The following is a 15,950-nucleotide window of genomic DNA, read 5'->3' on the forward strand; positions in this document are numbered from 1 at the left end:
GGATAAAGCCGCAATACATGGATTACTGTACTGTATTGTAACCACATTAGGGTCGCTAACATTTAACGTTTAAATCCAGTATGCATTAATCTCTTTTTTTTTAAGTTTGTTTTTAAACTTTTTGATACAAATTTGTGTCAGGGTCAAATTTACATAATATTGCATTACTAAATATTAATTGTACTCATGTCATTGGTTTTCCTGTTCCATTCCTAACTCTTTCAACCTTTTCCATCTTTCACTCATTCCTTCCTGTATTTTTTTATTATTATTCCACACTATTTCATTGCTGTCTTTTCCAACCCTTTTTGCTTTTGTGTATTCGGGGCTTTTCTTTATATTCATCCTATTCTTTTAACTCCTTTTCTTTAACCTTCTCACATCTTTTTCATCTATTGGTCATTTCCATCCCTTTCTTCTGTTCAAGGCTTTTGCAACATTTTCTTTCTATTCTGGGCTCTGCTCTCATATTTCTATAAATGGCTAGTTGCAGCCAGACTGAGGAAGTTTCTTCCTCCTCCACGCGCTTTGCCATTCTTTACCCCCCACCCCGCCCCCGCCCATCCGACAGCAACCTGCACGTACATGTCAATATGCACAACTTTATTTTTGTCATGTAATTTGATGATGATGATGAAATTCTTGGTGAAGGTTAGTTGTAGGATTAAGGTGAGGATTTTCTGTATAACTCACAAGAGTCAAATGTCCATCAATATTTACCCATTTTTGTTCATGATATACATAATTATTACATGTACAAACCACATAATAATAATAAAAATAAAAAAAGACATAACAGAGCATGTTAAAAAAATAAAATAAAATGCCTTGTTTTAGTTGGGTATGATTAACATCATGGATGGACCAAAGGATTAAAATACTAATAATGGGGGATCCCAAAGAACTCAGATTTTTATTCTGAATTTAAAGTAAACAATTTTGAGACAAAACAATTGTCTTGGGCTTATCCTACTGGAAATATTTAGAGACGAACAATTTGACAATTCCAATTTTGACATCTTTGACTCGATGTCAAACATCACATAAACATCAATCATTACATTACTTTCGCCAAAATCTAAAAACATAATTAGAATTTATAAAATTCTGACGTGTTAAAATCATACCACCACAATTTTGTCAATTTTTTTTGAATCAATTCTTGTAATATTCATGCTTTAGTCTACAAATTATTCTGGATTTGGAAAATTCTTACAGAACTGAGTATCAAGAATCAGAGACGGGTTAAAAAAAATGGAGATTCTATTACAGAATTTAAAAAAACTGTCATCGGTGTGAGCACAAAGACGACGCTGTGCGCTGGTCCTCATGAGAAATGTGGTCTTTCTAAAACATTACCGCTTTTGTCCATATGGTGCCGCCATAATCAACGAAAACTGAAAGCTCCTTGATGTTGCTTTAATTTTGTTTACGAATCAATTCACCTGCAGTACAAGCTATCGCCATCAGAATGGTGGTTACGTTTTCCCGGTTGACAAAAATGCACAAATTTGATCTTCTGTACATGCGCGTTAAAAATACATAGCTAGGCTAGTGTTCAAACTGCTAATTGTTGTGCGGCAAGGTAGTTTATATTTAAAAAAAAAGCTGTGCGTTTAGATTAATTCACTCATTCCCATCTCACTCATATAGCATTTTTTCATATATATATATATATATATATATATATATATATATATATATATATATATATATATATACACACACACACACACACACATACATATATATATATACACGCACACATATATTTACAAACATATATACATAGAGAGGACCTAGATAAGCATTTGTAGAGGAACTATCTAGCGACGAGGTAGTAAGAATTGAAATAATAATTCCGAACCCAGTCGCCACCATTTCCAATGCCCTTTTCACTAGATAGGCATTTTTATACAATAGACTACAACGTTGACTCATCAAATTCAAATACCCGACAGCCAAGGTCGTTTCTGTAAACAAAATGTAAATACCGACCTCGGGGTATTTTGTTGAAGGGAAAAAAAAATCAAGAGCATCGTCATGTAGCGTGTTTAACACCATCAGTGCTCACATCTCGGCCGGGATAAAAAACAAAACAGCAGCAACATTTTAAACATGTGCAGCATCAAGGGATGTCGATACGCAAAATGTGAAAATGGTAGGTTTGAGGTGGGTGGGGGTGCACGACACACATCTCACTGCATTACACATCAACAACTATTAATCCCGCCTTCCTTCATGCTTAACCAAGCATTATTATAACTACCGTGCAATGCTAATGGGTTTCCTTAGAGGATTGCATGTCAACATTGAAACTAGCTTATGATGCCAACTAACACATTCCCGCACTTTTCCCTCAAGAGTTAATGTAGCAGGTAGTAAAATGTTAAAGGTTTACTGGCAGGTTAGCCACCAGGAGTGAATGAAAGCTAGGTAGAACATGTATCATAGATTGGAACGAGCTTACAGTGCTAACTGACGCCTGTCCTTTCCACCTGAAAGGGGTTAATTAGAAATCCCTAAATAGGAGTGATTATGAAGCAGGAAGGAGTGAATGATTGCAAATACTAATACTCCATAATCACTATAGGGGCTTTTATGTAGTGGACAATATAGCAAAATGGCCACCTCACTATGCAGTGGCTAGGGAGTGTTTCCCAACACAGCCTCACTGAACACAAGTGGGCTCATTTACCCTTCGGCAGCCATGTTTGTAGTTTTACTTCTAGAAGTTGTACTACAAGCTGAAGCTGCGGTGGTGCTGCTTTGAGAACTCCTGTTGGCGCTGGCGGGCACTAACGTGGCTCAGCTTGTCCCGCCGCTCTACCGCCCGGTTCTGGTCCCTTTCGCTCTCCTCGCCCGTCACGCTGCCGACGTCGCTAAGGTCGCCCAGGTGCTCCACCGAGTCGTACTTCTCCAGGTCCGAGGCGATGGTCTGCAGGCTGAAGACGGACAGAGAGTCCGAGCCGGCCCGCTCGCGCTCCTTGTCCGGGTCCGGGCCGGCGCCCCCGCAGGCTCTGCCCTCCTTGTAGGCGTCCGACTCGGCCCCCACGGGTGGGCTGCGCCCGCCGGGCACAGGAGTGTCGCGGCCCCTCTGAGCGTGGATTTGCTCGCTGATCTGCTCCAGGTTCCTCAGAGCGATGGAGTAGCGAGTCTTCACTTTGGACACGTGCTGCTCCAGCTGGACTACTTTGGTCTTGTGCTCCTGGGACACACACACACACACATATAAAGAGGATAAACATACTTATGACAAACACAAAATAAACTGATGTTTTTTAAGACTTTTGAAAGATTGCTCAAAGATATTCTAATGCCAATAAAGTTTTTAGATTCACTGCTCCTTAGAGCAAAAGTCTGATTCACCTCGAGGATGTGGTTGAAATGTGCCTTGAGCTCAAAGTAAGGCTTCGACTTAAGGATGGCTCTCCTCAGTGACTTCTGAAGTGTCTGCACACGAGCCTCAGCCTCTTGACAGGCGTGAGTGACACGCATGTGCTCGCGCTCGCTGCGGAGACGCTCCTCCTCAGCCTCGTTCACCTGCAACACACACACACACACACACACACACACACACACACGAGGCCATCAGAAAGGCACACAAAATTCTCCTAGCAACTTGTGTGCGCTGTCACCTTGGAGGTTGCGTGGTTGAGCATCTCCTGCCAGGTTGGGTCCAGGGTGTTCTTTCCGTCCGCCATGAGGCCCTGCTCCGCCACGTACACCATCTCCCTGGCCGCCGTGTGCATGGAAACGGCGCGCTCGTAGCTCAGTGCCGCCTTCTGGGTCTCCTGCTGAGCCTGCACAGAGACCGCCGCACAAATATTGTTATGCCCGAACCCGACACACGGGGACCACCACATCCACATGATCAAACATGACATATTCCGATTGGTTAATTCGCAATGCTTGTAAATAGGCACTAGATGTGATACTTTTGAATGGCATAATGTAAGGTATAATGTGGTAGTTACATGTTATTTAGAGTCTTAGTTTGATCACTACAGAAAATTTAGTTTGACCTGCATCTTAGCTGAGTAGACAACAGAACACACGTCTGAGCCGTTACACAACAAATACACAAGCGGACTGACTAATAGTATAGATTTTGTGCAGATTTTTTTTTTTTTATATGCAACTCCTAACAATATATATATATATATTTTTTTAGAAAACTTTTTTTTTTTTTCATTGTGCCAACCTCCTTGGCCAGCCTCCGGGCCTCGTAGTAGGGCCTGGCCTTCTCGATGCAGCCGCCCAGTTGGGTGCTGTGAGCGTTGAGCTTGCGAGCAGACTCTGTGAGAATCTTGCGGTATCCCGTCCGGGCATCCTGGATGGCAGAAGAAGCATCAGACACAGAAGATTAGATTCTTCTGAAGTGGAGCCCATGATTGGATTTTGCACTGGAGTGCGACGGGAAGCACTCCAGCATGTCCAAACTATTAGCATCCAACGCAAAGCTCTCCGGTTTCACTGCTGCAATAAATGGAATGAGCATATTGATTAGCGCCGTCTGGGAAGATGGAGCGAGTGTTTTAGCAGCAGGATTGCACGGAAATTTAATTCAAAAAAAGGAACTCAAGACTCAAACATTGTTGTCAACTTACATCTAATTCCAGCTCTAGCCTGTTTATTTCTGCGCTGGCTTCGTTTAGGTGCTCCAACTCCTCCTGGGGAGGGGAAGACAATCAAAATAATATGAAGATTTTCTGTCAAGCCTGAAACCATACATTTTTTCAAAAAATAAATCATTATCTTCAAAAAAATGTGACAGTTGTAAAATTGTGAGTCATATTTTTAAGGCAAAGTTGTATATAATTTTGACAAAAATATCTTACATAAATGAATTAGTATTTTTTTTCAAGAAAAGTATTATGTTTTTAGAAAACAAGGTATTATTTTATTACTATATTTATTAATTTATGTGTATTTCTTTCTGGATAATGTAGTATCTCTATTCTGGGAGATGAAAAAAAGATGTAGATTTTCAAAAGAACAAAGCATAAATTGTCTATATCTAGTCTTATTTCTTCAGATACTTTTCATTCTTTTAAGGGAATATATATTTTTTGTTAATATGTTTTATTCTTTTCTAGAAAAAAAAGTGATTATTTGAAAAAAAGTTGTATATTTTGGAAAAGTAAGTCAAAATGTTACAATAAAATGGTATTCTTTCCAGATAAATAGTTGTATTATGGCAACAATTGATCATATTCTAAAAGGGTTTTATTTCTTTTTATTTTAAATTTAACCAGAAAGATAATAAAAAGCCTACAACGACAAATTTGGTATTTGTCCTCAAAACTGAGCATTATCATTGCAAATAAGGAATATTTGTATAGGAAAGTTATTTAAGTGTACTACAAACGGTTGAGGTATGAAAAACTCTTGGGTTTAGAAGTACAGATACGAGTACTTACACTCGCGCGATTCGCGGCTAAATAGTGCTCAGAGGCAAGTTGCCGGTTACGGCAAAACATCAACTTCGTGTACTTACACAAAAAGTACGAAGGTGGTCCGTGTTGTGTGTACCTGTATTCGAGGATCCAATTCGTCGTCGTAGGGGCTGTGGAGCTGCTCGCCCACTTTAGTCGCTTTATCACCGCCGACGTCATGGCAGCAGGTGTCCCTCGGTGACATATCGGTGGCTGCAGCCGCCGGCTCACTTGGGGAGGCTTTTCCCTCGTCCTCCCCGCCGGGCCGAACCTCCCAGCAGTCCCCGGCGTCGGACTCTCCGGAACCGGCGGGGCTCTCCCGCAAGTCGCCTGGCTCCATGCCAGGCTAGGCGTTTTCTATAACAAATGCCGAAAGGGCTGACGCGGTAACTGTTAAGTCATACGCCGGATACACTTTCAATTGGTTTATTGTGGTAAAGTGTGCGTAAATGAGCAAATGCGTCGAGTTGTGGTGGATGCTAGCTGGCTCGCGACCTGCCATATCAAATCACACTGAGTCACTTAGCAACTGGAGCTAAGCTAGCCCTCACACTGACGCGCTATAAGTAGGACTGGAACGTCACTAACAAGTTATTGCCCTTCTTTGTGGCGCAAATGACACGGCGTTCCGGCATTACGAGGTCGTTCACTGTGCCCGCTATGTCTTTTTTCCCTAAAGCGCTTCATTATTGAGTTTGTTCGAGGTAGCTAACGAGCTAGCAGGCGGGAGCGGTGTGTTACATCGTCACTAAAGTGGAGCGAATGAAGGTGCATCAGAGCAGTAGTATTGAAAACAGGTCAAGTTTGGGCTGACATGGCTTCCGTAACAACACGGAAGTAAACGACAGAAGCGTACTGTCTAAATTATGTCGTCATGTATTCGTATATCGTTTTCTCGTGTTCCTTTTTTTTTTTTTTTAATGCCCGAATGTAATCGTTTCATTCCCCACAGCACCCTGAGAATGAAGTGAAACAGAAGTCGTGTTAAGAAAATAATAAGTAAGGGCCAACGCCGCATCCATAGACACATGAAAGTAGCGATAAGTAGTGTTTATTTCAATGAAAATTGCCCCCTAAATATATTTGTATATGACTTGTTCCATTCATTTTCGCCAGCCCCTACATGGTCAAGAACGTAAAGAGAAGCAATCATCAGTTGTACCAGCCGGCGAATCACTAATTTCGGCCACCACGTCTTCTGTAGATCATGAAGCCAAATACTAATCAGGAAAAAATGCTTCATTCAATCATTATCATTCAAAAACCAAAACTAAGTACTCGAGTTTTGGTTTTCTTTATTACAAAATGCCCAACACAGAACTGTTCTGGTAACATGGAATACTGAATATGGACATCAGCAAAATTGAGATTGTCATAGCAGAACCACCAAATTAACATCAGTAAAAGAAAAGAAAATCACCAACACCGTAGAAAGTCTTCATAGTCGTACCAGACATAAATAAGACCATGAGAGGTTTGCAAATTAAACCATTTAAAATGGCACTGTCTGAAAATTTATATATAAAAAAAACCTAATCAAATTGCAGCAGAGCAAAGGTAACATTTTATTACAAGATTACCTGAGTTAGATTGGCTTGAAGCCATAAGGGCGAGACCAGTGACGAGACAAGTGATTCCCAACTAGTGTGACACAGGAATTTACACTTAAACCCAAAAATGATTTATTTGGAACAAATTATGTCTTTGTTGAACTATCTAAGCCCGCTCATACCGAGTAGTGAAAACATCAATAATGATGTCATCTACTAACAGATTCACACAGTATCAGCCAAATGAGGAACAATTGAACCTCAAAAATCAAGTCTTGTTTATTTTATTTATTGTGTTTTACGTTATGTTCAATCTTATGTACAGCATTTTGGGACGGCAACATTTACTTTTTAAAGTGCGCTATAAATAAAGTTGAGAAACCTGTGTATACACTTTTGTGCCATTTTTTGGGGGGTGATGTACCATGTGATTATTTTTTTTCCTAATGTCAACCATGAATTGGCTCCAAAAAAAAGTTGGCAAACATGAACTAAACAGTAAAAAAAAACAACTACAAATTAGTTTTTCTTAAGCTATCCTCCATTATTCACTTGAAAATGCATTTAATTGCAGTTTATGGTCTCAGATAAAGGCAATAAAGGTATTGATTTTATTATTCTTTTTTTCTAGAAAAATATTACAAGTTTTTATTTCTTTTTTGGCACTGTTACAGCAGCAATCAGTTCCAAGTGGGATCGTACTGGGTCCATCCCGGAGGCGGAGCTATGTAGACCCTGCGTCCTCTGAAGAAGATTGCGACCACGCCTCTGTAGCCGGTCCTCGGCACGCCAGACTTGAAATCGTCCATGATACCCAGGTTTTTGGCAAACACTTTGAAGCTTTCCTTACTCGAGTACTGGAGGCGGAAAGGTCCGACACCCTCCAGCGCCCCCTGCTGGACGTCCTCAAAAGTGACCGTGGGGGCGGCGTAAACCTCCTTCTGGAAGCTGTTCTTGTACGCGTCCTCCTTCAAGTAAGTCAAATCCAGCTGGGTGAAAGGCACAAAGTCCGAGTTGAGTTTAATGTATCGCAGGTACTTGTCGTAGAACTGGCCCAGGCTCACACCCTGCCGGCCGAACGTCAGCGTGCGCGAGATCTCGGGCCGGATGCAAGCGCGTCCGCGCCGCTGCTCCGGTTTGCGCATCCAGTCGTCCCAGAAGGAGGCGGGCCACTTAGGCTCCAGCTCCTCCCACAGCTCCCGGAGCAGCATCCAGCCCAGGCCTGGGAAGAAGTCAGTGCGGTAGAGTAGGCGAGAGCCCGCCGGGTCCACGAAGCCTTCCCGGCCGTTATCGTTCCAGGCCGACACGCACCACAGGCTCGGGTCCGACCGGAGCAATGGCAGCGTGGCACTGAAGTATTCAAAGAAGTCTGGCGCCACCTGAAGGAGGAGAACAGAGTGTCACTTAGGTGAAGAAAACAGGTGGAGTATCAAACTTTTGTTGGAAAATTTGTTCATTTAATTTTAAGTATTTTTTTTCTTTAAAACAGTTTTGCAACCAATCCTTTTATTTGCTATTGGCTTCACCTGTATTCTCTAACCTTGTGTAAAGTGCTAGTGCAGCCATGAGTGATGGTTTGCGCCATGGTGATACATAAGATATAATTGAACTGGAATACTGTAATTTATGTAACATGGGTTCATGATTGTGTACATGCTAAATGCATGGTGTTGATGCTTTATAATCTCTTTATAATTGATATATTTATAATCTCATTTAGGATCTTCTTTTTGGTGCTTGGATGCCATTTTGTGGAATCTGATGGATTGGCGGATGGGTGATTGATAGATAATTTAATCTATAGGCAATTAAAAACATTTATTCACAGATAATGTATTCACAACTCGCGTGCGGTTTCAGTCCCTCCCCTCGCAAATAGTAAGGTTTACTGTGGTCACATTTCTGAAATAATTTTCAGGATTTAAAAAAAAAAAAATTCCAATAAAAAAGTACAATATTTGAGGGAAAATGTCATCAATTTTACATTAACTCTTTGACTGCCAGACGTTTTCAGAAAAGGGATGCCGTGGGTGCCAGCCGATTTAAGCATTTTGACTGATCTTTCAAGGTCCACAGAAAATTATGTGTTTGGACTATGGAAACACACATACTACCAAATGAAAGATTGGACTCTCATCTTTCATCAGAATTTTTTTTTTGTTTCTACCTTATTCCGTTTTTCAGTAATCAACAATAGAAAATGGTTAGTTTCACCTCTGTTTTGAAAAAAAAAAAACGTATTCTAACGTCTTTGGCACTCCTCCATAGGATTTTACTAAACGTTATTTAACGTTTTTGGCAGTCAAAGAGATAATAAATCTGTTTTTAAAGAGAAAATGTTAAGTTTAGTTTTTTTCCCAATGGAAAATTAAAAGTACTATTTCTTCCAGAGAGCAATTCTCTGTGCTTTTCTTTTCAAGAAACAAAGTTAAATATTTGCGCAAAGTCATCTTAAAATCTCAAATATGGGCAAATATGGTAATCTCATCTATTAATTATTTTGAAGACATTGTACATCTTTTTTTGTTAATTGTATATTCAAGAAAAAGCTGTAATCTTGAGAATGAAAAATCTATTTCTTTTAGACTAAATTCTCAATCTCACAGAATAAATACTTTGATAAATACCTCTAGGTCATCTTCCACGATGATGACGGCGGAGTAATTGTTGAAGACTTGCTTGAGAGCCCAGCGGTAATGTCTGGAGATCTTGTAGTAGCCCTGAAACCTTTTGTGCTCCGGAGGCACCTGCACGTCGGCCAAATCAGGCTGCTTCATATGCGTGACAGCGCTTCCATACGAGCGGATGACGTTGGCCGTGTCGGCGTGGCCGCAGTCTTGGCTCACGATGACGGGGAAGCGCTCGGCCGAGGGACGGTATTGGATCAGCTTGTCCAAGCAGCGCCGCACTGTCACACGGTTGCAGGCCATCACCAGGACGGGGATGACGGGGATGAGAGGCGACACTGGCTTCACTTTCTTCTTCTGCCAGGCCACCCGCGGAGGCTTGAAGTGTTGAATCTGCGTCAGGATTTTGTTCTGGGTCTCCAGCTCCTTCTCCAACATTTCGGCCACACGCAGCACTTCGCTCACCATGTTATTGTCGTAGTCTATGGGTCCTTGCTTCCCCTCCTGATCTGGAAGCCTGGGCCGCAGGAGCAGAACCAACACGGCGTTCCAGGTGAGGAACAGCAAGGTGCCGCACAGGATCACAGAACCTCGGTGGCAGCGCATGGCCCACCCAGATCAAACCATAGACACACAAAAATGCTGCAAAGAGGGAAGAAGAGAACAATCACATTTTCGTTTCCAGTATTTTGAAGTCACATTTTTGGGGCGAGTTCTATATTCTCAATTTGAACATCCCCAAATCACAAGACTCTTTTGACGTCTTCATTCTCACCTTTTGTGTTTGTTTAGTGTTTTTGTATCAACTACAAAATGCTAGAATTTTGTTGAACTGTCAAGACAGCGATTTACAGTGAAAGGCAGGACACTTTCGTTCAGTTCCACTAGATGTCGGCCTGCGTTTTTACACGTCACACGATCTTGATATGTTAACTCCACCAGTGTCCGCCGCATGCGAAACAAGTACTCTTTTTCACCCATAAAAGCAGCTTTGATGAAATTCGGATTTGTTAAAGACACGACAAACAAAACTGCTTCCCGGTTTCCCTTACCCGGAAAACATCGCTGTCTCTTCCTCTTTTTTTGCCCATTGTGACCAGCCGGCCGCTTCTTTTTTGAAGAACGTCGAGTGGAGACGTCGAAACGCCGCCCTCGAACGACTTTACCCGGCAGCGGAAACAACTTGTTGTGCCCTGGACTTCAAATTTCGTTTTGTTCGCAAACTTGAACGCTCCGACAACTTGACTGAGAGGCGGAGGGAGACGAGCTGATACTAGACAACTTCCTGCTTGGCAAGTAGTGCGAAAGTCCCGCCACGCCTCCCTTTTCAACTTCAGATATTGCGCAATGCTTCCGCCTCGAAAATGAGTGCCGAAAAACCGATACACGCATTGTTTTTTTCATAGAATGAAAAAAGTTTGCCTTTGTAACATTTTGAGTGTTTTTTCCCAGTAGAAGATAATGTTCAACATGAATGTAAATGGTTCCTTGTCCATAAATGGGACACATCATGATCATCATCATAACAGGAGGAACCCTGGTATCCCACAGCCTTGTCATTTTATACTGATAGGAACGCAACACTTAATATAAGGATAAGGATTAGACAAAAGTAACGCTGTCACGATCAGATATTTTTCAAATTGATTAATCGAGTAATAAACATTTTTACAGATTACTGTCCATTAACCAATTATTGTTGTTTATGTTTTATTGTTTAATGAATTAACAAAACCAAATAAGCGAACATTAAGAGGGGGTGATCTACTCAGAAACTGAGCTACTTCTTGGGTACGGAAAAATGTGGGGTGGTCAGCTGGGCGTCAGGTTCAACTACATCTTAATTGCAGGTTATTCATACTATGACTGCAGTAATTGTACATTATGTAATAGGTCAAACTGACTATTAGTTTTGTTCAATAAATTGATTATGAATGTTTTATTGTTCTTCAAATTTAAAGCAGGACTTTGTAAAAGTCTATTTTTTTTTTCAAAGTTACAACGGCTGTAAATTATTAATCAATTATCCAAACTGTTGTCCATTCATTTGACTTTGATGGTGATGCAAACAGCGCTTACAAGCAGAACTTACATAATCATGAATCCATAATAGGCCTTTCCAAATTTATAAGTTGCAAGTGTAAAATATTAAATGACTATTTTATGTATTTATTTTTGTTACTGCTGCAGCAAATTGTCGGCTATATTTGACATTATTTTGTTACTTAAACAGCCCAGCAGAAACATTTTAAATCTGTGAGTGTCTATTTTTCTTCCTGCTTAGATTAGAAGGTAGATTTCAGTGGTACCACCAGTTTTGAAAGACTAAAAAAAAATAAAAAGGGAAATTAGCTGTATTTTTGTATACTGTCGTGTTTTTTTTTTATTTATTGCAGAGTACCAAGTCAAACTATAATATCCATATTAGAGGTCAAAATTGTGGAACATTTTCCCATCATTTGTTTACGGCGCTACAACCACGAGTAGCTTCGGCGTTCCCTCGGCGAGGAATGCATCCGAGACGGGAGGCGGGATAGACGCCTAAATGGGACTGGAGAATCCAAGCAATCCTTTCGTACGTGTGTTTTTCGCCAACAGACAAACTGTCACATTCAAACTTCAGCTACGACAGCCAACACCAGCGATCTCATGTACGCTGTGATGGCGAGACTTTCATTTCAGCACACCTGCTTCCTCTTTTTTTGGCACATGAAAGAAACATTTAGCATTCAGTGCATCTCCATGTGTAACTTTTAATACTGTTAATGCCACCCTAGCTACTAAAAAAAAACTGAGCAGAAATGACCTAAAGGTACACTAGAACATCACATTGTACTGGCTAATGTCCAAGTGCTAAACATCCGCCATGTTGCCAGGCATCAAATTCTTTCCAGGTGACAACTATTTTTATACGGTTGAGGCTTACTTACATAAGACAGGGCAGCTTGTACGCTCTGAGAGGCCAACATCATCATTTACAACACAATTAACCGAGCCACTGTTAACGCATTGTGTTGAGGATTTGACCTGGCACGTTGGGTCAACATTTTGATCCAACAAGGGGTAAAAAAAAAAAAAAATACACATAGTGATGAGGTAAAGCTACAAAGAAATTGGTTACCAGGTTATCAGTATAACTGCAGTTAAAACTCATTCACTGCCATTGACGGCAAAAGCCGTCCAAAAATAATTAACCCAATCTTGGGTAAACATAACTAGGGGTGTTTGATAGCACTTTTCTTTCAGGCTGATACCTAATACTTTTGATATATAAAATTTCATTTTGACAAAATGTGAACAAAGCCGTAAGTATCGGTGGCTGGTATCAGCAGATCCACAATACTTTATACCTTAAAATAAGTATCGGCACTCGCCCATCCTGAAACATAACCCAATCTGCTCAGCAACCCAGCGATTTTTAGTGTGCACTAAGAACTAGAGTGGTCTAACTCAATTCTCTAAAAAATGAGTTAGTCTACTCTAGTTCTGAGTTGCTTAATCGTAAAAAATATTTTAAAGGTTCAGGTTTAGCAATTAAAGGCACTTCTTTTTGTCACCTGCACACATCATTCATCAGTGGCAACATCATCATCGGTCAATGACAAAGACATTTTCTATGTGTGTGTTTTTTTTTACCTCTCGTTGCAAGTATTTCTTTCTGTTCGCCGGCGGAAAAGTGCTCACAAAGTTTTTTGTTTTTTTGGTCAATAGTTTGAAGTCCAAATGTGCAAAATACACGCGCAGGCCGCAACTTTCGGAACACCCGCACCACCACGTGTAACACTCGTGGACAGAAGATAACCAAAATGTTCTGGAGGTGGACCTCATGTTGAGGTCGTTTACTGTAAAATTCCACACACACAAAAGTCAATAAATAAGACAGGGGTCACGGTGTGTCAAGTTCAAGGCCTTGGACTGTCAGTCGGGTCCGTTTTTGGGGATCTTCTGTCCGGAATCATCTCTTTTAATCTGACAGAAAACACAACAACAGAAAAAGTAAATATTAGTGGATATAGATTTCACGCAAATATTAAAATCTTTTCTTTTAAAGTTGCTAGCAAAACACTTTTGACTGTAGGATACCAGTTTGTACAGGATGCTTGCTTTTGTGTACATTCTATCCAGTTATGTAAGATGTTTACTTGAGATTTGAACGATTGGCTCTCATGTTTTATTATATTTAACAGGATAAGTAAGTCACCTGTTGCCTGCAGAGCATCATTTATATCATCTAATAATTGTGTATTTTTGGTCCAGTGATTTATTATTATTATATTATTTTCTATACTCAATCAAACATGTTTTGTTATTTATCATCAAATATTTTGGGCGTAATAACGTGTGTATATTGTTTAATATATTTTTTATTTGTGTATTTTTTATATTTTTTCTAATATTCTTAAATTCTTCTAATACATTATTATTTTTAGCGAAATATTTTGTATTGTTTGATTTTTTTCCATTTAATAATTTTGGGTGGACTAAAATGTTTGTATTTTTAATTCAACATTGTTCCTGTAATTCTTCTATATTATTTTTCCAATGTTTTTGTATTTTTGGTCTAATTACTTTGTATTGTTTTCTAACACTTGTCTACATTTCCATGTAATATTCATGTATTCTTTTTTTTTTGTCAAATATTTTGCATTGTTTTCTAAGTTTTTTTGTTTTTTTGTTTTTTTATTAAATGTTTTTCTGGTAGTATACATACCAATATTTTTGTCTATTACTTAAATATGTTCTAATATTTGTTAATTGTTTCCATCTTAAAAAATATATATCTATATTATGTTTAATATTGTACTATTTTTGTTCTTATATTTTAGTCATTTAAAAAATTATTGCTAATGTATATTTTTAAATAATTCAATGCTATTTCATGATATTGTAATTTTTGTCTTGCTTTGGAATATATCGGTCTAATATTTTTGTATAGTACAGTACACTATTTTGAGAATTTTGTCGTGCGTCACCTTGCGATGGCGCCCCCTGCCGCATCCACAGAGTATGGCCAGCCTCCGTAACACAATGTGGGTCAGCAGAAGTTGAAGAGAGCGGCAGGTGCTCCTCAAAGTTGCCCATCTGGCCTCCGCGAAAGTCGGCGTCGCTTCTCCACCGTCACGGCACACTCCCAAAACACCATACTGGTGCTCACACGCGTCCCGTACCAACACTTTCATTTGACACGGTCGGAGCAGCCGGGTGACGACGACAACGCCAGCGGCGGGTTGACGAGCTCCTCCGGGCCGCCTGGCGCCCACTTCTAGGCCGCGGGGCGCCGCTGGGTGAGCGTCCGCCTCCGGGACGCCTCTCAGCGGATCCCTCGAACGGTGGGCCCCGTCGCCCCCCCGCTGTGGTGAATCATACCGCACCGACAGTCGATACGCTGACAAAAAGCTCTCTCCGCGGCTGAGCGAGTCGCGCCGAGGTCCGCCGGCTAGCGCGGGGCCGTACGCCGAGGGGGAGCTCCGCTTGCTGGGCGGATTCCTGGTCCACAGTGTCCCGCGACATCGGAGCACGGAAGTGAGGGCCGAGGCGGAGGGAGTCGAAGCCATGGCGGTCAGCGGTCGGCGGCGTCCGCAAGAGCGGCTGACTCGTTCAACCTCTGTTCCCCGGTGGTGGCTACCGGGACAGTGGAGGAGGGGAGGAGGCCGAGTGGAGGGGGGGTCTTCTTGGGAAGACTGACCTATTTGTTGCCTATGTCTGGGAGGGGTGACCCGGGTGAGGGTGTCATTTTAATACGTAGACTATAAATATAGTACTATAATTCCCAAGTGGAAGACAGACTAAAATACTCAAATTATTCATCATTCAAAATTAATGACCACTTAAAAATACATTTGAGTTGAAAATATAAACTTGCTTTAAAAAAAAAAAGAGCAACTGGTAAATATAAATTAATGTAATCAAAACATTTTATTATAATTTAATTTTATGCTACAAAATATATTTTTTAAATACTGTAATTTAAAAATATATACTGTATATATTTAAAATATTACAATTATAATATTAAGTCCAAAATTGAATTAATATAAAAAAAAATCAATACAGAGTAATAAATTATTTCAGTCATTTTTAACTAAATGGCACTTAAAAAAAATATATATATATAGATAGATATACATTATTTTTATTTTTAAGTAATCCATAAAGTTAGAATCAAGGCAACCGGACTCTTCTTTAGTTGAATTTGTTGCTTTCAAATATGACTTCAGCAACTATGCTAGTAGGGTAGCAAGATAAAACTCCTGGATTTGATCTGTAAATGACGGAATTGAATTCTGGCTCTGGTGGCTTGCTTGAACAAAGTAGAACTGTTTGTAGTTACAAAA

The 15,950-nt window shown here is 40.4% G+C and overlaps 2 protein-coding genes across 5 annotated transcripts; both read right to left on the minus strand.

Moving 5' to 3' along the window:
• Positions 1–588: 588 nt before the first annotated feature.
• On the minus strand, positions 589–6,239 carry sh3bp5la (SH3-binding domain protein 5-like, a). Its single transcript, XM_077576514.1, has 6 exons — positions 5,536–6,239; positions 4,611–4,673; positions 4,205–4,333; positions 3,639–3,803; positions 3,370–3,543; positions 589–3,208 (listed from the first exon to the last, which is right to left on the minus strand). The coding sequence occupies exons 1-6, from the start codon at positions 5,776–5,778 to the stop codon at positions 2,741–2,743; spliced, it is 1,242 nt and encodes a 413-aa protein (XP_077432640.1). The 5' UTR covers positions 5,779–6,239; the 3' UTR covers positions 589–2,740.
• Positions 6,240–6,473: 234 nt separating this feature from the next.
• mgat1a (alpha-1,3-mannosyl-glycoprotein 2-beta-N-acetylglucosaminyltransferase a) lies at positions 6,474–15,273 on the minus strand. 4 transcript variants are annotated; one of them, XM_077574957.1, is made up of 4 exons: positions 14,589–15,273; positions 13,252–13,584; positions 9,616–10,257; positions 6,474–8,367 (listed from the first exon to the last, which is right to left on the minus strand). In XM_077574957.1, exons 3-4 carry the CDS (start codon positions 10,219–10,221, stop codon positions 7,669–7,671), a joined length of 1,305 nt encoding a protein of 434 aa, XP_077431083.1. In that variant the 5' UTR covers positions 10,222–10,257; positions 13,252–13,584; positions 14,589–15,273; the 3' UTR covers positions 6,474–7,668. The 4 variants fall into 4 exon arrangements, with proteins under 4 accessions (XP_077431083.1, XP_077431086.1, XP_077431085.1 ...); XM_077574960.1 differs by lacking the exons at positions 13,252–13,584; positions 14,589–15,273 and adding an exon at positions 10,668–10,919 and having other exon boundaries at positions 9,616–9,993; positions 10,081–10,257; XM_077574959.1 differs by lacking the exons at positions 13,252–13,584; positions 14,589–15,273 and adding an exon at positions 10,668–10,919 and having other exon boundaries at positions 9,616–10,008; positions 10,081–10,257.
• Positions 15,274–15,950: the final 677 nt, after the last annotated feature.

This window comes from Vanacampus margaritifer, chromosome 9, assembly GCF_051991255.1.
Source record: "Vanacampus margaritifer isolate UIUO_Vmar chromosome 9, RoL_Vmar_1.0, whole genome shotgun sequence".
NCBI classification, from domain to species: Eukaryota; Metazoa; Chordata; class Actinopteri; order Syngnathiformes; family Syngnathidae; genus Vanacampus; species Vanacampus margaritifer.

Excerpts from the sequence above, each read along its gene's own strand:
- sh3bp5la (XM_077576514.1), bottom strand. The coding sequence starts at position 5,778 with ATGGAGCCAGGCGACTTGCGGGAGAGCCCCGCCGGTTCCGGAGAGTCC. Across the intron at positions 4,334-4,610 it reads GGCTAGAGCTGGAATTAGAT|GATGCCCGGACGGGATACCG; the intron begins GTAAGTTGACAA and ends TCTGCCATCCAG. Across the intron at positions 3,804-4,204 it reads CCCGGAGGCTGGCCAAGGAG|GCTCAGCAGGAGACCCAGAA; the intron begins GTTGGCACAATG and ends GTCTCTGTGCAG.
- mgat1a (XM_077574957.1), bottom strand. The coding sequence starts at position 10,221 with ATGCGCTGCCACCGAGGTTCTGTGATCCTGTGCGGCACCTTGCTGTTC. Across the intron at positions 8,368-9,615 it reads TCGTGGAAGATGACCTAGAG|GTGGCGCCAGACTTCTTTGA; the intron begins GTATTTATCAAA and ends CTCCTCCTTCAG.